This window comes from Camelus ferus, chromosome 27, assembly GCF_009834535.1.
Source record: "Camelus ferus isolate YT-003-E chromosome 27, BCGSAC_Cfer_1.0, whole genome shotgun sequence".
In the NCBI taxonomy this organism is placed as follows: Eukaryota; Metazoa; Chordata; class Mammalia; order Artiodactyla; family Camelidae; genus Camelus; species Camelus ferus.
Genome location: NC_045722.1, coordinates 12,190,991 through 12,211,719, shown reverse-complemented (window position 1 = coordinate 12,211,719; position 20,729 = coordinate 12,190,991). Strand labels below are relative to the sequence as shown.

The 20,729-nt window shown below is 55.4% G+C and overlaps 2 protein-coding genes across 5 annotated transcripts in view; one reads left to right on the top strand and one right to left on the bottom strand.

The window, feature by feature from the left end:
- ACAN (aggrecan) overlaps window positions 1-6,641 on the top strand; it is a 61,116-nt gene extending 54,475 nt beyond the window's left edge. For 2 of the 4 annotated variants that reach the window (XM_014565922.2, XM_032468990.1), the window contains 5 exons: window positions 2,638-2,796; window positions 3,227-3,309; window positions 4,140-4,284; window positions 5,100-5,282; window positions 5,700-6,640. In XM_014565922.2, the coding sequence (XP_014421408.2) occupies window positions 2,638-2,796; window positions 3,227-3,309; window positions 4,140-4,284; window positions 5,100-5,282; window positions 5,700-5,776 (647 nt within the window). In that variant the 3' untranslated portion in view covers window positions 5,777-6,640. Of the gene's footprint in view, window positions 1-2,637; window positions 2,797-3,226; window positions 3,310-4,139; window positions 4,285-5,099; window positions 5,283-5,699 lie in introns of all 4 variants that reach the window. The other 2 variants (XM_032468992.1, XM_032468991.1) reach the window with 2 other exon arrangements.
- A 1,505-nt stretch (window positions 6,642-8,146) lies between these two features.
- Window positions 8,147-19,659, bottom strand: HAPLN3 (hyaluronan and proteoglycan link protein 3). Its single transcript, XM_032469471.1, has 5 exons — window positions 19,506-19,659; window positions 14,474-14,656; window positions 12,542-12,910; window positions 9,843-10,145; window positions 8,147-9,120 (listed from the first exon to the last, which is right to left on the bottom strand). The coding sequence occupies exons 2-5, from the start codon at window positions 14,595-14,597 to the stop codon at window positions 8,834-8,836; spliced, it is 1,083 nt and encodes a 360-aa protein (XP_032325362.1). The 5' UTR covers window positions 14,598-14,656; window positions 19,506-19,659; the 3' UTR covers window positions 8,147-8,833.
- Between the last annotated feature and the right edge of the window lie 1,070 nt (window positions 19,660-20,729).

Here is a 20,729-nt window from a genome sequence, read left to right as displayed (position 1 = left end):
GTCATGGGCATGTGTCTGCCTGTTGTATTGCCCATGGGACCTTTGTGGCCCCTCCATGGCCTTGGGAGCCACTGTGCCACACAGGCCAAGCTGCCTTTCTCTTCCTCTCTGGCAGGAGCTATGGTTTGTGTGTCTGAGAGCTCCCATGTCATCAGCATGCTCAAGTCATGCATGCCCAGGGACTGCTGCGTGTCACTTGTCCTCATCACCACTGTGACAGCTGCCATGTCCATGCCACTCCTGTCCATGCTTCCTTTCTCCCCCGACCCCTTGTGCAAGGCAAAAAGCTGGCCAGAAAGAACAGAGCCTCATTGCAAGGAACAGGGGCTGCATTTCCCCTCTTGGGCCTTGCCAACCCCTCTGCTTCTGCCCCTGGGCCAGGCCCTGCCAGGGGGAGCTGTGGGCCAGAAACTTCCCAAGACCAGACTGAGCCTGCAGCTCTCTCACCTATGATGTTTCCTAGCCTCCCCATCCTCTTGGATCTCAGGACCAGCCCAGCGCAGAAAGGGAGATGGGGCTTGCGGTCACTGGTAGCAATGGTCCGTGCCAAACTGGAAGTGTTCAGGGGCTCAAAGCCATTTTCAGTGAGCTCTCAAGTTAGAGATCCCAGAAACTTCCAGACAGCAGCTGAAACTCCTAAGAAGTCTCCCTTTGATCCTGTGGGGAGGTAGTTTTGGATTGCATGTTCCTTGGAGGCATTGCCAAGGTTACAGACTAGAGGAGGAACTCAAGGCTTCTGGAAGAAAAAGCCTGGACCCTTCTCCTTCCCTGCAGCCTCCCACCCTCTACCTTCACTCCAAGACTCCAAGAAATCGGTGCATGGGATCTTGCCTGGGATGGGAGTGGAGAGTTATAAGGATTTTCTCTCCTGGGTGTGATAATAGTTGCCACAGAGAGAAGGGTCTGGAATGTCCACGCAGACAACAGTCCTTGGGGGCCAGACTGGGAGAGGAGGCGCTCTGCCGGAGCCCACACAGCGCTCTGCATTCTGATGGAGCAGAGAGAGGGTGCCGGAGTCCCCCAGCTGGGCCCTGGGCCTGGGCGCCCAGCTGAGCAGGGTTGTGTCTCTCTTTCTGTTCTAATCCTGAACGTTCACCACCTCACAGGCACTTCATGCCTTGCCTCTGGCCCTGCTTCTTCCAGTCTTCCTGGAATTCTGTTTCCCCGGAGCCTCCATCCTGCATGGCCCTGGCTCCTCCCAGCCCAGCTGCACCCTCCAGCTGCAGCTCAGCCCTCAGGCACCGAGGTGGCCCAAGAACTGACCCCAGAAGTCAGCCTGGGATGATATATCTGGTCTCCTCAGGCACTCAGCTACCTCTGAAGCCTCTCCACCTTTCTTTCCGAACCGTTGGGGAAGGCACTGGCAGTGGGGGACCAACGGCTTCCTCCTTAGCCCTCCTGCCCCTCTGCCTCTTTCCTCAAAGGCTGCTGGCCTCTGACTCTTCTCTCTCTCTGGTCTTCCCAAGTGTCTGCCTTCCAGCCCTGCCAAAGCACCCACCCCTTCAGCATACGCATCCTTCCCCTCAGGTGCTGGTCTTTCCTTCCTAGAACAACCAGACCGGGGAGTCTGCCACATGGCCTGAGGGGTTCGTAGCCCTACACTCAGCCCCAGCGCCCTGGGGGACCACCCTTCACCTGGGAGGCACCAGGGGAAGAAGAGAGGGTCTTGGAAATCCCTCTCTCCAGAGTTGTGCTGGCAGATGTTTAAAACTGGCTCTCAAAGAGGAAGGAGGAGTCCTGATTTGTAGCACCCACCATTTTCTGCGGTGTGGCACTCCCGCCAGGGCCAGTTAAAACTACCGATGTGATGTCACTGAAGGCCGAGCTGGGAAGATACACTCCTGAGGGCTCCCCCAAGCCTGAGGAGCCAGCTCCATCACGCCCCTGCCTCTGTCTGTCCCTCTAGGTGGCTCCAAGAGCTCCAAACCAGTCCCTTCTCCTGAACTCAGAACCCATTACCAGTACAGGTTTGGGTGGAAAGAAGCCCCTCCCCTCTTCTCATCTGCCACCAAGAAATAAATGAAAAGCCAGAGTCCCTGGGCCATAAACTTTGAGCCAGGTGTTATGTGCTCTAGAGGCAGCTCTGAGCAGTAGACTTAGAGCTCTGTGTCTTATTTCAACCTAAACAGACCAGTTTCTGCTCCTCTGTCCCCACCCAAGTTTCCATCTCACGCCCCCAGCGCTGCCTGCTGCTGCCTTCACACACTTCCCCACAGCTCGCTCTCTCCCTGGAGCCCCTCAGAGCCTCTGAACCATGTTTTTCCTTAGGCCTAAACACCTCCTATCTGACCTCCTCTTTTCACCTGGCCTGCTGAACCCAGCCAGCCCTGCAGAGCCGGCATCAACAGGAGAAAAGCTTTTTTGTGTGGGGGGAAGGGGAGGTATCAGGAAAAGAAAGGGTCCCTGGCATTTCCCAGAGGGTGGGAACATGCCCAGGGGCTCCTGGGGGTGGGCGGGGGCAGGGCCAGGCCTCTTGGCTTCCAGCTTGAGCCTCCATCCAGTTGGGCCCTCCCTTCCTTTGGGGTTGTGATGTGGAAGGCAGGGTGAATGCGGGAATCCCTGCTAGGAGACTGGCAGCCGCCACCATCCCCAGTTGGCCTCCAGGCCCTCTCTTCAAGCTCCTGACCTGTGTTGCAGACCAGAAGCTGTGTGAGAAGGGCTGGACCAAGTTCCAGGGCCACTGTTACCGCCACTTCCCCGACCGGGAGACCTGGGTGGATGCCGAGAGCCGGTGCCGGAAGCAGCAGGCACACCTGAGCAGCATCGTCACCCCAGAGGAGCAAGAGTTTGTCAACAGTGAGTGCGCTGGGGCCTCGGGGCCTGAGAGGAGAATGGTCACACAGGCAAAGGGCCCCCCTCGTCAGAAGTCAGCAGACTTGGGCCAGTGAGGCTGCAGGGCTGGGGGCAGGGAGGGAGGGAAGGAGGGAAGGGCATTTCCACAGCCTGAGGGGCCAGCGGCTGTGGCTGCACCCAGGACAGCCCACTGTCCATCAGAGCCAGCCCCACACTAACCCTGTGGCTGTCACCAGTCCCTGTCAGCTCTGGGAGGAGGTTCAAAGTGCACTCCAAACATTCATGTGCTAAGAGTCCTGTCAGGACCTTAGAAGCAGGTGGCACACTCCTAGGAGCCCAGCCAGCTGCTGCCACCCCTCCATCCCCTCTGCCTCTATGAGCTCAAGTTTCTCAGACACCCTCAGGGTGCCCAACGACCACATTCTCTCTGCAGACAATGCTCAGGACTACCAGTGGATTGGCCTGAATGACAAGACCATCGAAGGGGACTTCCGCTGGTCAGATGGACACTCCTTGGTGAGTTCTGCTGGGGACACCCGGGACAGTTGGCAGCCCGGAGGAGGTGAATAAAGACCCCCCAGAGAGAGACACATTCAAACCACATGCAGACGTTGACTGAGCAGCTGCTGGCCCAGGAGCCCTGAGATCAGGGATTGTCTCGTTCATCTCCCCTTTAGAGACCAGCCCAGGGCTGGACAACTGAGTAGTAGCATGAAGGGAAAGGTGGGGGATGAGGAAGGCAAGGAATGAATGAAGGCAAGCCACCAAGAGGCAGAATGGAAGCGCTACAGGGTTCCTTGCCCACAGAGGCCTCGAGTCTACTCAAGGAGACTGACAGACAGAAACATAGGGGCCGGATGAACAGTATACGTAGTAAATGCTAGAGGTCAGCAGAGCCCCTCAGGGAAGGCTTCCTGGAGGAGGTGAATGTGAATAAGGTCATGGGGGAAGGGAGCAGATAGATTAGAGGAAAGGGGACTCGTTTGTCCCAGAGACAGTCTACAGGGAGAAGCCTGGGAAGGCAGAGTCTGGACTTGGGAGCCATGTCTCTACCACCCAGTCCTACCCACGCAAGGCAGCCTGTGTGACCAGCCCCATCGGCCCATGTGGAAGAAGAGAGTGGCCTCAGCTCATTAACAGGGACTGTGAATCCCGGAGGCCCTGAGTTCCTGAGAAGGACCCAGCCAAGCTGCATGACCTGTTCCCTGGAGGGCCTATGGGTTGCACGGCTCCTAGGACAACCCTGACTGGACTCCTGGCAGTCTTGTGCCACTGCCAGGAAGGGGCTGGACGGGGGCCGTACTGCCCCTGCCCTCTCCTCACCTCTTCCCCGCTCCCACCCACAGCAATTTGAGAACTGGCGCCCCAACCAGCCTGACAACTTCTTTGCCGCTGGGGAGGACTGCGTGGTGATGATCTGGCATGAGAAGGGCGAGTGGAATGATGTTCCCTGCAATTACCAGCTGCCCTTCACGTGTAAAAAGGGCACAGGTAGGCAGCAGCCTGGGAGGGGTCCAGCGTGGATAGAATCAAGACTCCAGGCTGTGTGACCTGGGGCGAGTCACCTTGTCTCCTGGCTGCTGATGTCACCTCACCTGCCCACAGGCCGACTGGAGCTGACCTGGGGGGCTGATCCCAGTGCCAGCATCTCAGAGCCACTGGAAAGGGCCAGCCGAGGTGGGGGGAAGGAGGGATATGGGGGACCATTACAGGGAGAGGGTGAAGGTCACAGGCTTGAGAACTGACCCCCACTCCACACACACAGTGCCTTGGATATCAGCACAGAAAGTCACCCACGATGGCACGTGGGGTGGGGGCCTCCCTCTCTGGGGTTCCCAAGTCCATGAGTCAGAGTTGTCAGGTCCTGATCCTCAGTTCTAGGTCTGCGGACATGGAGGTGCAGGTAGCACTCCTCACCTGCTTCTGGCCTTGTGCCCCCCGCCCTGCCCCCCAGGCCTCCTTTAGTTCCCACTTTCCCCCTGCGCTAATGTTTTCATAAAGAAGTCACAGAGTCTGCCGGGCCCTCACCCTCCTTCCCCATCTTTCTCGCTTTTGTTCCCTTCGTGCTGCTCTAAATCACTGGGGAACCCAGATGTTAGAATCAGGTTTCTAGAGTCTTAGCACAGCAGGAAAGCACCCCTCGGCCGGCAGCCAGGGGTCACAGCTGGGTGTCCAGGCTCCGTGTCCCATCCTGGGGCTCTGAGCTGTGTCATCACAGCCAGAGTGGGCCACAGCAGCTCATCACCAGCAAGAGTCATTACAGGAGGCCCTCTGAGAGCCCTTTCTGAAGGATGTTTGCCCCTCAGTGGCCTGCGGAGAGCCCCCCGTGGTGGAGCACGCCAGGATCTTCGGGAAGAAGAAGGATCGGTATGAGATCAATTCCCTGGTGCGGTACCAGTGCAATGAGGGCTTCATCCAGCGCCACATGCCCACCATCCGGTGCCAGCCCAGCGGGCAGTGGGAGGAGCCTCGGATCACCTGCACAGACCGTGAGCAGCGCCCCACACAGCGCCAGATCCCGCCAACACGTCCTCTGCCCTGTGCCCGGAGCACAGCAGTGGCCGGCCCTCTCCCGGGATCCTGAACTCCCCCCGTCGGCACCATCTGTGGGCTTAGTCATATCGCCGTCCCCTGCTCCCGGGGAGGGCTCACTTTCACCAGAGGGATGAAGGTGAAAGCAGGGTGGCCCACTTGCCTTTTCAGCACCAGCCCGAAGCCCCTTAGCCCAAGGTGGTGCCAAGAAAAATCAAAACCAGGAAGTGGGTAAAGCCTCAGGCTGCCGTCACGAGCCTCTGATTTCAGCCAGGAGGGGAGCTGGCGGAGAAGGGGCAAGATGGGGAGAGGCTAGGCTGGCCCACTTTCTTCTCAGGGTTCACCCAGATTTTTCTATTTCCCTTTCACCCCAGCCGCCACCTACAAGCGCAGACTACAGAAGCGGAGCTCCCGGCCCCTGAGGAGGAGCCGCCCCAGCACAGCCCACTGAGAAGAGCTTCCAGGACGTGCCCAGGATGCTGAGCCCAGGAGCCTCGCCAGGCTGACATCCCACACGGATGGTGTCCTCTCCTTGTCGCTTTCTGTCATATAAGGAATTCCATTAAAGAAGGAAAAAAAAATCCCACATTGTGTATGCACCCGCCCACCCCCCAAATCGCCAAAACTGCATCTAATTTTCCACCCAAATGCCAAAGCAAAGCAAACGTATTGTAACCCGTGGACTGAGTTTAGAGACATTTCTTCAATCTCCCGTCGTGCCTTTCCAGGGACCAGCGCAGGGATAGGGGGAGAAGGGGAGGGGTTAAGTTAAATAAAGAAGATTATTTTTTGTTTCCTGATTTTATCCAAGAGCAGTGCAATTGTTGGTTCTTTCACTTCCAGGGAGAGCTAGGGAGGAGGGAGGAAGGGGCAGAGGCCTGAGGGCGTGAAGAACTCGGAACCGCAGCTGAATGTATCGGATGAGAAGGAGTTGGAGGGCTGCACCATCGGTGTTGGGGAGAAGCCTGGGGGAGGGGGGTTCCGGCTGGCCATGGGTGAGCGTGCAGGAGAAAGCCATGGAGGGGTCTTCTGCTGCGTGGGGGCCGGAGTCCCTCTGAGGGTCCCTCTTTCAGAGTCCTCTCACCCAGGTCTGCCACCCTAGCAGGTATCCATCTCGGCAGGACTGGGTGGGGGGCACTGCCTTCCAAGTGGGAGTGCCCCCCACCCCATATCCCTCCTTCCCCCACCCCCGGGACCGTGCAGGCACCAGGGTTCCGTGCACCTATTTATATTTTTGAAACCTAAAGATTATGATAATTATAATAATAATAAAGACATTGGAAGAGATCTATTTCTTTTCTTTTCCCTTCTTTGTCTAATTTAAAGAGAAGGCCACCATGGTCCAGGGTCTACTGAAGGGGCTGTTAGGAATGGGGGCAGTGATCAAATGGCCCCAAATGCATGTGACTCCTGTTTGTTCAGAAAGCTTAGGAGTCACACTTGTGGTGCTTTATTGTTATGAAGGTGCCTGTGTGTATGATGGATTCTGTGTGTGTCTGTCTGTGTGTGTGACAGCCAACCGGTGCTTGTCTGGCTTTGCCAGTTGGCACACTGTCAAAGAACATCTCCAATGAGGCATCTGGCCACTTACCATAGTTTGGCCCTTTGATTTACACTGTTTGCTCACATAGGAGGAGTCGATTGGTAGAGTGAGTCCAAAAACAGGCAAAATCAGGATTTATAAGAGGGAAGAAAAAAAATGCAGAAAGCCTGGGAACCGTGAATCTTGCTTACACATTTTTGGGGTAAACTGGATAGCTAGCCACTAGCAAAAAGGTCTGGGAATCCTGCCCTTAAGCAGGCTGTAGGATATCAACAGAAACAATTTTGATTGTTTATGGATTCTCCCAACTGACCTTGAGTCGAGCTGGAGTGTGTGTGCCCAGCAGTGTCCTTCCACCAGCCTCCTCCTTAGGAGGCCAGGTCAGCGCCACCCCATCATCACACTTACTCACCTGGCATCGGATTTGTGTTTGTGAAGGTGTCTGGGTGTTTGCATGTGCCAGTGTGAGTTTGCTGGTTGTCTTTTTGTGGTTGCATGTGGCTGAGTATTTGTTGGTGAATATATATATGGACTCAGGTGACCTATCTCTGGAAAGAATGAGTGGGTAAAAGTAGAGGGTGCAGAAATGGCCACATAGCAGGAGCTCAAGAATTATGCAATTTATCAATTAATTTACTGATTCATTGGGAGCATAACTATGTCAGTGGATTTCAAACCTGAGCTTGCATCAGAAGCGAGGGGGTCTGCTGGGGCCCACTCCAGAGTTTCTGATTTGGATGTTCTGGGATGGGGCGCAGGAATTTGCCTTTCTAACATGTTCCCAGGTGAAACTGCTGCTGCCGGTCACAAGCCAAGAAGCACTGGGTTACATGAAAAACTGGCTGAGTAACTGATTGTGGGTGACGGGGATGCGCCTGTGCAGGGGCACAAGGTCTGGTTTCCTGAGATTGGCATGGGGTTGGGGGCAGAGGGTGAGGCACTGGTGGGGCACAGCCTCCTCTCGTCTCTCAAGAGGCACCAAGAGGCATCCCCCCACTCCTGTGCCAGGCCCACACAGACACACAGCTGGGGCATGGGAGGGTAGGAAAGCCAGACGGGGCCTCCAGCTGCTAGACCAGCACCCAAGGCAGCGGGTGCCACAGGGCAGGCAAGGCCAGACCAACTCAGCCTGAAGGGCCAGCCCCTGGAGTTCCCTGCCCACCCCAGTGGACAGACCCAGCCAACCTTTGACACCTGGGACAGAGCTGGCCCTCCGTGCCCACTGGGCAGGGAGCTGGGCCCTGAGGACAGAGAGTGAGACACAGAGGGGGCTGGGGATGGAGAAAGGGGTCACAGCACCATTTATTGTCCAAAAAAGGTACACACAACCTGAGAACACCCTCCCTCTCCAGAAAAGGGAAACATAAGAACAAACTACAGATTCTTTGGAACCAAGATAAAAGGAAAAAAGGCGAGGGAAATGTCTCTCTTCCCTAGGATCTCACACAGAAGCCCAGGGGCCGGCTTCCAGCCCTAGCTCCTCAGCCATGCCGATTTGGGCCAGCTGCTTCGTGAGAAGCACGATGGGGCAGGAGACTGCAAGGCCCAAAGCCCAGCTCCAGAGGCCCCCTGGGTGCCCTCGCCCTCTCCCTCCCCCAGGGCCACCGTGCCCTGGCCCCTTGTGTCACTGCCAGCTCTGGGCGCCAGCGGCTACCCAGCAGGAAGAGGGGCTGGACTCACTGGCTCACAGGCACTGAGCCTCTGTGAGCCTATGAAGCTCACGTGGCCCAGAGGAGAGGGGCAGGGGGACTCCTGGAGAGGGAGGGCCTTGGGGTGTTTACCTGAGTAGAGGGGGGATTGGGGATCTGTTGGATTTACCAAAAGATGGTATTTTAAAAAACCTTTAAGTTGCAAAATATAAAAACAAAATGAAAATTGCCCCAACCTGCAAGGGAAAATGAACTGCTCAATAAATACAGCCTGCAAAGGAGGGGCAGGGGTGGGTCCAGGGCTGGGGCCCAGGGGCTAGCGTGGGAGGTAGCAGTAGACACCATACTTGCGGCTTTGTGGGTCTGGGAAACCGAAGTTGCGGATACCAGGCTCCAGGGACCCACAGTGGGGACGTGGGTGAGCCACAGGGTAGCGGGCGCTGCCATCCGCCAGCCAGCCAGCATCGCAGCGGTCCAGGCCACGGAACTTCCAGGCAGCAAAGAGCTGACCCACCTTGGCGATCTGGGCACCATCTTCCTGGCAGGCTTCCTTTGCCTCTGCCAGTGTCAGCTTCTCAGGGTGCTCCAGGTAGTACACCTGCCCTGTAGGACGTGGGGTGTGAGGGCTGGGCAGGGGTGGGGACAGCCAGAGAGGACAACAGGGCCTGGAGCAATGCTAGCCCATCCAGACCTCACCAACAAGCTCCCAAAGACCTGACAGCTATCTAAGCTGAGGGAGCCCCCAGGCTGTAGGCATCTGCAGTGGATAATTTTGGGAGCTAACTGCTCAGTCCTCATCCCCTCTGAGAGTTCCATCCTACCTGCCATGGAGCTAGGGTCCCTCCAGTCACCACTGTGCTCTGCCCCAGCTTTCCCTAATTGCACCCTGTGTGGGCACTCCACCTCTGCTGGACCAGTCAGAGTCTCTCTCATCCACTCAGTCATTTCTTGAGCACCTACTATGTGCCAGGCACTTTTCTAAGTGCTTGGGATATAGCACTGAACAATTTTTGTTTTTATTCATCTTCTCATGAAATAAGCTATTTTCTGAGGACAGGCTGTATTTAATTTACCTATGATGTCCAGAGCTCAGTCTTGGCCCCAGCACATAGTAGGCATTCAGGAAATGTTTGATGAATGACCAAACCAACGATTGGTGTGACGCAACAGCAGCAAAACCCTCAAAACTCAGCTGGACGTGGCTTTAACGTCCACAGGTGCTCCAGACCTCCAGGTAAAGGTGCCAGCAGGGGGGCAGAGAGGTCTGAAATCTCCCCAGATACTGCCCTCCCACCTGTAGGCTTATGTGCGGCCATTCCACTCACCCTTGAGGGCAGCAGCAAAGCAGAACACATCATAGCGGTGCAGGCGGCGGTGGCGCGGGCCGTAGCTGCGCACGCCCGGTGCCAGGCCCGGGCCACCGCAGGGGTGTCGGGCCTGTGTGATGGGGTACTGCACCGAGGCATCCTGCAGCCAGCCTGCGTTGCACCAGTCCAGGCCCTCCTCCCAGGCCCGGAATAGCTGCTCAAAGGAGGCCACCACTGCATCCTGTTCCTCGCAGGCCTGCTGGGCCTCATGGAAGTTGAACTGGTAGCGCCCGTGGGGGTGCTGGTAAGGAAAGACCACACCTGGGGAGGGAGGAAGGAGGGGCTTGAATGGGTGGGCAGGGGCCCCGCTGGTTGGAGACCCACCTCCACTGGGACAGATGCTCTTCCCAACACACACACATACACACACAGTCCTTCAGAGAAGCTCTGCACACCTGTCACCTCCTGTCCAGTGTCAAGTCCAAGGCAGCGTCTATATCTGCTTTACACCTCCCTCCCAGGACTAGCCTGGGTGCACAGCAGTACTCAGAGAACTATTAGCTTGTTAAGGTAATGGATTAATGAGCCAACAAATATCCTCAACTGCAGAATGGGAATAGTACCTAATTCACACTGCTGTTGCAGGAACCCCAGTGCTGTGGTCTAATGGGTTCCCCCAAACTCGTATGTTTAAATCCTAATGCCCAATGTGATGGTATTAGGAGGTTGGACCTTTGGGAGGTGATTAGGTCATGAGGGTGCAGCTCTCATAAATGGGGTTAGTGCCCTTATAAAAGAGACCCCAGAGACCCACACACACCCAGCATTTTCCATTTTATGAGGACATAAAAAGAAATCTTAGAGCTGGCAGAGGGCCCTCACCTGACCATGCTGGCACTCTGATCTCAGACATCCATCCTCCAAAACTGTGAGAAATGAAACTCTGTGGTTTATAAGTCACTCAGGCTATGGTATTTTGTTACAGCAGCCTGAACTAAGACACCGGCAAGGAGGTGCTGCCGTCTACAGGAGACAGCGCACCCCTGGGCTCTGGCTCTCCCTCTCAGTGGCTGAGACCTGATCATCTATATCAACGCTAACATTAATGGGGAAGCCTCTTAGGAGAACGCAAGAAACCTCCCACGTGTGACAGATGATTTTCAGGGGAAGAGGAGGGATGGTAAAAGGTCTTAATAAAGGAGGCTCAAGGTCAGGGAGGTCTTGGGCAGGTGCCAGGGGCTGGTAGGGGCCACAGGCTCCCTCCAAAGTCATCATTCATGTTTGAAGTTTTACCATAATAAAAAGGTTTTTTAAACACCCGCGATTCAGTATCTCCCAAATCAGATGAAATCTTAAGGAGAAGGGGTGTCCCCAGTGCCTGGGACTAGTGTTGTTCAGAAGCAGGGCCTGGAGTCCTTGGACACTCTTTCCTGTGGCCGGGGAGGCCTGAGAACATCCTGGGCCCCACACTCCCAACTTCACTGGAGGCAGGAAGCCAGGCACCTGGGTAGAGCCAGGCTGAGGGGGCAGAGAGGCCCATGGGGCCCAAGGATCAGCACACAACCTCCTCATGTGTCTGCTGAAGGCTTATTTCATGCCTGATTCTGTCTCAAATTCTTGCCTTTCTAGGCCCGGGAATGGAGTGAGGGCTTCTTGTTTCTCTAGGGTGCCCCTGCGGTTCCCAGACAAATGACTCTCACAGGCTCTCACCCATCCCCCAACATTCCCAATGTCAGGGACGAAGCATGTGGCAGCTCTGGGCCACCACCTAAGCCATGTGGACAGGGAAGGTGGGTGCTGACAGCAAAGGTCTGCCATTGACCGACAGGCCCTTGACCCACACTCTATCCTCATCCCCTCAGAAGGAGGTGAAGGAGGAAATACCCTTATCCCTCATTTTGCACACAAGGGGACCGGAGCTCTGGGCCTGAGGCACTGGCCGGGGAGGGTGCCACAGCTGGAAAGGGGTGGATGTGGAGTCAGACCAGCTGCCTCCCTAACATGTAGGGAGCTATAAGGACACACAGCTTCATCCTAGGGACAGAGAAGGTAGAAGTCACTTAGAGATCGCAACTGGGGCCACACACAAGATCTGGCTTGTGGGGTCTAGCTGGTTTGGACAGCAATGGGGTTTTTTAATTAGGAGACTTCTACATAAAGATCCAGAGATTTCACATAAACATATAAGCCTCTGTTGTCAAGTCAGAAAATCTGGCTGTACTGGGCCTGCTTCTGGTGTGGCATCATCAGCTGGGCCTGAGTAGGGCAGCTCCCTTCGGAAGGGACAAGGGCTCAGAAGTGTGCCCCAGCCCCCACCACTCCCTATCACTCACTCTGGGCTGCCACACTGGTGTGTGTTGCCTGCCAGACCTGCTTGAATCTCAGCTCTGACTCCAGCTGTGTGATCAGCTCCTATCTCGCTCTCTCTGAAAAGGATGTGAGCAAAAGGGAGTAAAGCATAGTGAATTCTGGAGCCTAACTGCCTGGGGTCAAACCCCTCCTTTGCCATTTATGCGCTGTGTGACCTTAGATAAGTGACTAGAGCTCTCTGTGCCTCAGTTTTCTCATCTGTACAATGGGGGTGAGAATAATAGCAGCTTCCTCCTCGGGTTGTTCTGAGGGTTAAATGTTTATCTGCCCAAAGCACAGAGGCCTAGATGCTTTCTCGGGGCCCCCTCCCCACAGCCCCCAGGACCCAGCCCCAGTCCAGGTCTCACCCCGCAGCTCCAGCTCCACCAGGCCGCTCTCATCCTCCAGCCCATCAATGACCTCACAGCGATAGCGGCCGTAGTCCTCCAGCCGCAGGTCCCGGATCTCCAGCGACACTTCACGCTCCCTCTCCTGCCGCAGATGCACTCGGCCTTGGTAGTCTCCGAAGGAGCGGTGCCTCAGCCCGATGGCCACCAGCACATCCTGCTCCAGGGCCCCATTCTCCGACAGCTTCCACCATTTGATGCGCACGGGCCGCGGAGAGAGCAGGTCTGGCTCGTAGTGGTAGTGGCAGGGGAGGGTCACATTGGCCCCTCGGTGGGAAAACAAGGTCTCCTCAGGCGTGTCAACCACCAGCTTCACTCCGTTGAAGAGGCCTGCAGGGAGAGGTGCGGTGCAGCTGGGGACCTGCTGCAGCACAGCTGTACCCCTGCAAGGGCCACCCCCCTCCCTCATGCCCAGCTCCTGCCAGGCTCAGGAGTTGTAGATTGCAAGAAGGGCCACGATGCTGCCTGTCTCCCTGTATCCACGCACTCTGCAATATGACTTTACATCTCCTTCCATCAAGAGGTGACTCTATGCCCCTTCCTCCTTGAATCCGTGCTGGCCTCGCCACTTGCTTTGATCAAATGAATGCGGCAGAAGTGACCATTCCATTGTGCCCGTCCTGAGCCAAGGCTCCAGCAGGCCCGACTGAGGCCACTCTTTCTCTTGGAACTTTACCAACCACCATGAGAACAAGCCTGGACTCACATACGCTGGAGGATGAGAACACACAGAAAGTGGAGACAAGCCATCCCAGCTGAGGCCATCCTAGACCAACCAGCCCCTGGCTGACCTGCCCACCAACCGCAGACACAGCCAAGGCTGAAGAAATGGAGCCCAGCCCAAAATGCTGAGCCATGGAATCACAAGCGAAATACACGACTGCGGCCCTAAGCCAGTAGGTTTGTTATGCACAAGAAGCGGACTGGTGCAGCAGGCAGCCAGAGCACCTCCAGCCGGGCGGGTAGCTAGGACTCGGATCCCCCTGAGTCTCCTTCCCTGACACACTGGCCACAGGAGGGCACAGTCTGCCCATCACTCTCCAACAGTCCACCATGACTCTTCCCAAATACCTAAGAAGCACGGGTGAGATGAGGCCAGGACTTCTAGAGAAGACTACAGTCAGGGCTCAGGGTACAAAGAAACACAGAGCCTAGCATGCAGCACAGGAAGCAGGTGTATGGGCTAGGGCTGGCTCATCTCCAGCTTGGGACCCCCTGTGGGGCCTCATGGTCTCGTGACCTTGGGTCTGGACTTGAGATCTTGGAAGCACACAGGGTGAGGGCAGGGAGTAGCATTGGCGTTAAGCAGGAGACAGACAGGGAGGCTCCCTGCAGAGGGTCTCATGCTGAAAAGGGCTACACCTAACAAGCCCTTGCGTGTGTCAGGGTTTCTGTGAGGATCACATGAGGTAATGAATGTAAGGCACCCAGAAGCGTGCCTGGCGCATAGTAGGTGCACGACAACCACAGATTAAAAAGTCCACCTGCCCAAAGCCACGTAGCTAGTAAGTGGGAAAACTGAGATTCAAACTCAAACATCTCTCCTAACCCCTAGCCCCCTTTCCACTGGGGAGACCAGGGGAGGTCATGTTTAAGCTGGATTTTTAAAAATTGGCAGGACTTTGGAGAAAGAATAAAAAGCAAAAGTGATCATCCTCCAGTGTATTCGGGTCCGTGTCTGAGGGGCCAGCAAACACAGAGTAACTGAACTACCTTTTCTGCTCATCTTAGAAATGAGGCTGGACCACTCACTGCACGGGTCAAGATGGGAGAGGGGCTGCTGGCTTCATGCCCTGGCCCTCGTCCCAGCCTGGAACCTGCATATCACAGCAGGGGCCAGGAGAGATTTTGGTCACCTGGCCAAGCAAAAAGCCGACCCAAGAGGCCACCAACCTTCACCGTGGCCATTGCTTGGGTTCCGGCCGTTGGGACTGTTGGAGTAGTAGAAGCCATTGTAGAAGGGCAGTCCTGAGACGCAGCACAGCAGGAACAGCAGGACCGGGAGTGGCAGGTGCATGGCGTCACACTCAGTGGCAGCGCCAGGGTGTCCCGAGCAAGGCTGGAACCCAGGGAAAACTGGGAAGAGGAGAAAAACAAGCCAGTGAGAGAAGCCCTGTGGCGGGGGGCCAGGCACCCCTGGGTTCCAGCACCCACTCATTCACGCGCAGGAAATTGCAGAGCATCTTCTGTGCACCAGGCACCGTTCTCCAGGCTGAGAGGACAGCGGTGACGAGCTAGATGAGGTCCTTGCTCTCAGGGGACTGCACCCTGCAGGCAAGATGGGCGACAAGCAAGCCAACAATTCCTAAGCAGTAGTTAGGATGCAGCAAAAAGACCGTGGAGAAAATTGAACAGGACAGTATGACAGTATCAACAGTTTTCAAACTGCAGCATAGAATTGGAAAGGATGTGAGCAGCATTTTTTAATGACATCGAAGAGACTAGACCAGACTAGAATATACCAGGGTGCATTCGTGGTTAGTGAAGATGAGTTCTGCACTGCAAAGCTTTTGTTTCAGTCCAGAAACATCTGTGGGAATGAGGTGGAAGTGGGTCATGATGTGAAATTTATTTCTTATCCTGGGTCAAGTTCAAAAAAAATTTTTTTAATACCATGCTAGACTACTTCTGGGTTTTTTTTTTCCAGTTTTAATGGACACTCAAATAAAATAGGCAGCTGGCCCATGGACTGTAGTTTGTTGATTTGATTTGTTTTTATATTGCATCAAAATAGTATATCTTGATTATTGAGTTTTTGGCACACACACTTCCCCCCTTAAATCTGTACCCAAGGCTATGCCTCACTCACCTCCCCCTCATCCCTGCCCTGCTTATCACCATTTACTGAGCACGCACAATGATTAAAAGACCAGGTCACACCTTGGAGGCGCTCAGTCCAGGTGGGGGCAGAGTCATAGGCAGGAGATGTCCTGTGGGGAGTCCAAAGATAAGGTACAGAGTACTAAAGACACATGAGGTAGCCAGGTGGGAAAGGACAGCAGGGGCTGCCCAGCAGGGGGGCACAGCAAATGCAAAGGTGCAGGTGGGGGAGCCGGGTGTGCCACAAGTTGTCCATCTCTGCCCTTCCCCGCCCTGCACAGATCCCTGTGTGTCACTTCTCCCAGGCCCTCAGGCCCTCTGGCTTCCAGTTGGATTCTGCCAATGGGAAGCACACACAGGAGCTGGGCCGGAGGGGAGAGAGAGAAGTCATTTCTGCTGTGCCTACGTCCCCTCATGACCACAGCTCCGCCGGGCGGCTCCTCTCCTCCACACCTGCTCTCATGGGCTCTGTAACACTCTTTCCTCCCTTTTCCTCTCGAGGCCTGCTTGTCTCTCACTGACACCCTAGCTCGTTGTCTAAACCTCCTCTCTAGATACTGTCACTAGAGTCTCTTTATTGGAAACATCTAGGGTGAATTCTGCTTCCCACCAAGGCCCTGGCTGATATAGGGGAGAGGAGGAGAGCGGGGTTGACAGGACCAGTGTCTAGATGCCCCTGGGTGTCCTTTGTCCCCCAGGCCCTGGAGTGCCAGTAATGGTTTTAAGCAGGGGGGCCACAGGATCAGATCTACATCTGAGAAACATCCCTCAGGGGCTGAGTGGAAGGCGGACTGGGGGGCAGCAAGACCAGAGTCGACAGGAGGCATCTGGACATATAACTATGATTATCATGCAGCAACGTGGAACATGCTTAGGGTGTAATTTAAAATAGACAAAGCAGAACACAGAATTGCCACTCTGCTCTGACTGTAAGTATGTGGCCCTAAAAATGCCTGTGTTGTAGGAACCAGAAGAGGGGGAGGGAAACGGCAAAAAGAAAGAAAGGGGGAGAGAGGGAGGGAGTGGAGAGGGAGAGAAGGAGGGAGGGGAAAAGCAAAGCCAAGCGAAGCACCGGCCTGTAAGGGTGGTGGGATTGTGGAGAAAACATTCTTGTTTCCAAATCAGTTAGGAGCTCTTGCTGGAGAAGGAGTGGACGTGGAGGAAGCTGACAGGTAGAATCCACTGTTCCTTTAGATGTCTTTGCAGAGCTACTGAGGCCCAGGCTTGCCCTCTGTGCCATGCATTTCAGAAGGATACTGTGAGCCTCGCCTTTTGTCCAAGAGGAATCCCCAAGTGACACCTACAAAGCCTCTTGGTGACTTGAATCTGGGCAGCCCAAGTACAAACAAGCTAACACAGAATGTGGGGGCAGGAAGCTCTGGGTTCAAATCTCATCTCCACTACTTACTAGCTGCATGATTCCAAGCAGGAGTCCTCATCTGTGAAGTGGCAATAATAAAACTCACCATGGCATATCTTTCACCAATATGTTCTACTTTTCTCCCAGAGTGAGCGAGTTCTAGACAGGTGCATGACCAGGCAGCTGAAGGCTGTATTTCCAGCCTCCCTTGCAGCAGGGAGAGGCCATGTGACTCGGGACTGGCTGGCAGCAGAGAGAACACATGCCACATGCAGGTCCTATACCTAAAACAACCTGCGATATTCCCCTGGTTTTCTTTCCCTGACCCTGCTGGCAACCAGAGCAGCCCCCTTAAAGTCAGAGATGGAAACTACAGAATGAATGGCAGGGCCACCCTACCATCCCTGGACCTCCTCCACCTACACTGCGTCATGAGAGAAAAACCAAGTCCTAGTGTATTTAAGCCACCACACTTGAGTGTCTTTGTGAACGTAGCATAGCCACACACAGCCTAACAAATAGCTCACTCCAACAGGGTTGCTGTGATCAGCATTAAAATATTAACAGAATACTAACATCTGAGTTTAATGAGCACTCACTGTCTCATTTAATCCTCACCACAAACCCTAGAGGTGGGACATAATGGTATCCTCATTTTAAAGATGGGAAAATCAAGGCACAGAAAGATTAAGTTATCTGCCCGAGGTCATCCAGCTAGGCAGAAGCAGAGCCAGGATTTGAACCCGCTCCAGCTCTAAATAACGCCTGGAACCACCATGGCAAACTCAGGAAAGTGACATGTAGAAAGTACAGAGCAGGCCCTCGTAGGAGTCAGTTTCCCTTCCCTTCCTTGGGGTTCCGTGTTTGGAAACAGGAGGGAAGTAGAATGAGGACAGAGAGGCTTATTGGTGCTGAGCTGGATGTCCCAGGGTCCACCCTGTCCCTGGGCACCCAGAGCCTCCTCCTTGAGTAGACGGGCTCTCCAGCCTCTGTCTGCAGTGTTTCCAGCCTCTTTGCAGCAGCTCATCCGGTACAGATGCTCCCCAGTGACAAATGGCTTCCCCACGCTGAGCAAATGCAGGCATTTCTGCCACAAAATATTTGTATGCCTGGAAAAAAATGTGTATTTTTTGCAAAATCATGCATTAAAAAACAACAAGGTTAGATGAAAAACAAGTATGAGGCAGACTACTCAAAAACATATACAACTCTCACCAGAGCACTAACAAAAGCAAGGGTGATCCTAATAAAAACCATCATCACCATTAACTCTCCGCTGACACTGGTACCCGTATCCCATCAGTCAGTCCTTTGCAGCCTTCACCAGCAGGGGAAGTACTTCCTCATTCAAGATGTAGGTCCTTGGGGGCATTGGATTTCAATAAACACTAGATTTATCAAAATTAAAAATTAGACACAGAGTGAAGTTATCTTCTTTAATCATTTTTTTAGCACAGAGGAAATGTCTTTGCAACTTCTTCAGCTGGTTCCTACTTTTATCAAAAAACTTCTAAGTTCTGTTAAGCAACTATACCTGTTATACCAGTATCCCTCCCATGCCAAATCTATTGCATCCTTAAGCTGGGATGGTGAGAGTTTGGGTGTTGAGAGTTTGGAGAATCCAGGTAGGAAGGGATACTGTGTTATCCAAATCCACCTGGTTCCTGAGTATGGGACAGTGAGTAGGAAGAATTTGGAGCTCCACCGACTATCCTGACTGTCCGATGGGGGAGTACACGTCTCCCAGACACCAGCAGAGGGCAGCATCGCCATCCAGGTCTCCACCAGCCCGGCTGCCCGAGAGGAATTTGACTTCGGTGCCCCTGGATGGGCAAGGCTTATTAGAGCCTTTGAAAACTGCGGTTCCCGGAAAGTGGAAGCCGGAGGTGTTTCCTACCAGCATTCCCAGCCTGCTGGCCCGAGCAGGGCCGCGGTAGAGGGGCCAGTGCGCCTCTCATTCACTTCCCCCTGCTGCAGAGGGCAAAGGCACTCCAGAGGTCAGCACTGGACACCACAGTGCAGACGGGGTCACAGGAGCTGGGTCCAAGTGCCCCGCACTGTTTCCCTTCTGGCTGCTCAAGAGCCCAAAATTCCTCCCTGAGGGACCCCATTTCCCACCCAGGGCTCTACCCTCCTCCCTCCCTAGCCCTCTGGTCTGCTGTCCCTAAGGAAGGAACCCCAGTGGACCTGAGGCCTGAACCTGACGGGCGTTTGCCCTGGGATGGCCAGAGCCGGCCGGCAGAGGCCAGGGGCGCAGGTCCGCCCGCATGTTGCCTCACGAGTTATCCCCAGCCGCTCGCAGGGTTCCTGTGGCCCCCGGAGCATCCGAGCCAGGCAGAGCCGGGCACGCGACACGCTGTGCAGGAAGAGAGACAGGATGTGACGGGAAGGGACCCGGTGGCTCCCCGTGGGAAACGGGCTAGTCCCGGGCGGTAGTCTCGGGGGCCACGGGTTTCCCTCGGGATTTCTTCCTCGCCGACAAGGGTCTGCGCAGAAGGATCCCGCGCAAGTCAGCCCGCGCCCCGCGCTGCTCTCAGCCCACCTGTGCCTGGGGCGCCCCCCGTCGGCGAGCACAACCCAGCCCCGCCCCAGCCCCGCCCCAGCCCCGCGGTGCCCAGCTCACTCCTCTAGCCCGCTTCCCCAGACCCTGCCCCCGGAGGCGTGGGGCCTGCAGGAGACCCACAGCGGGAAGGGGAATCGGCCCACGGAGGCCCCCAGGAGCCTGGCCACCCCTGAGCCACGTACCGTCCCCAGGCGGCTCCTCGACGGCTCGCCGCTCTGGGCTACGGGCTGACCGGGCTCAAGGAAGCAGGCGGCTCTGGGGATCTTGAATGGCCAGAAAGAAAACGGCTGCGGACACACTTCCGTGCTCCCGCCGGGCCAGCCCCTTAAAGGCGCACACGTCCCTTTCCCTCCCATGGGCTGGACCCCAAGGGAGGAGGTGCTACAGACTTGGGTTGTCTCCAGTCTCGGCCGGAGACCACCCCCAACCCGCGGAGCTGCTGGCTAAGCTGCGAAGGGAGTGTCCAGGTGTTGAGGCTGTCACATCTGCGGGAAGGAGGTGAGGGAGGGTGGCAGAGGAAAGTTTGTAGAGGGGGGATCTCATTAGAACACATTAGGTTCACCTAAAGCAATGGGACTAAACAGGAGGAGCCGCTCGCCACACTGCAGGCGGGCTATGGCTGCCCCCCACCTTCAGGAGAGGGCGGGGTGAGCATTCTGTATGCCTGCCTGTCCCCCCATAGAAGGCAAGGGGGCACTGACGTCCCTCCTGCCCCTGAGTTTGGAGGTCATGAAACCATCAGCCAGCCTCTTAGCGTCAGGCACAGGGATGCTGCCCCAGTAGGTGGGGCTTGAATGAGTAGCCCTGGGGGAAGGCAGGGCCCAGGAAGCAGGCTGGTGCTCCCAACAGCCTGAAGGGACCCTCAGGCTTCTGACTGGTCCTCCAGCAGGGGTGGAACCCTGCCTTAGAATCCTGACATCTGTTAACAGCCATCCAGCAGCCGCCTCCCAGGATGCCTGTGTTTGGACAGACCAGCAGGAGGCCTGGCCTGTACAGCCCCGTCTTATCCTCAGCAGCAAAGCCCAAGGTGGTCCTTCAGCCTTAGCTGGGAGATGGGCCAAGTGGTCACTGAACCCCGAGCCTCTCCCTAAACATACCTTGACAGCCTCTGTGTGTGTGTGTGTGTGTGTGTGTGTGTGTGTGTGTGTGTGTGTGTGTGTGTGTTACACACGCACAGCCAGGAGCAAATCACAGCACAAAGAGCTGCAGTGGACAAGGCTAAATCGCACCTAAAGTGAATGCCAGCTTGATGGGCAAAGGGAGCCAATGAAGGTTCCTCCAAAAGGAAGAGAGACCTGTCTGAGCCCCGGGTGCAGGATGGATTGGAGCGGGGGATAAACAGGACACGAGTTCCAATCAGGAAACTCACACAAGCTTTTCTGACAACAATGATCAAAATTTTTGAG

What these genes read in the sequence shown, in the direction of transcription:
- HAPLN3 (XM_032469471.1), bottom strand. Translation starts at nt 14,597, where the DNA reads ATGCACCTGCCACTCCCGGTCCTGCTGTTCCTGCTGTGCTGCGTCTCA. An exon ending in AAGCAATGGCCACGGTGAAG is followed by an intron (nt 12,911 to 14,473) that starts GTTGGTGGCCTC and finishes CTCTCCCTGCAG; the next exon opens with GCCTCTTCAACGGAGTGAAG. An exon ending in GGTGGAGCTGGAGCTGCGGG is followed by an intron (nt 10,146 to 12,541) that starts GTGAGACCTGGA and finishes CTCCCTCCCCAG; the next exon opens with GTGTGGTCTTTCCTTACCAG.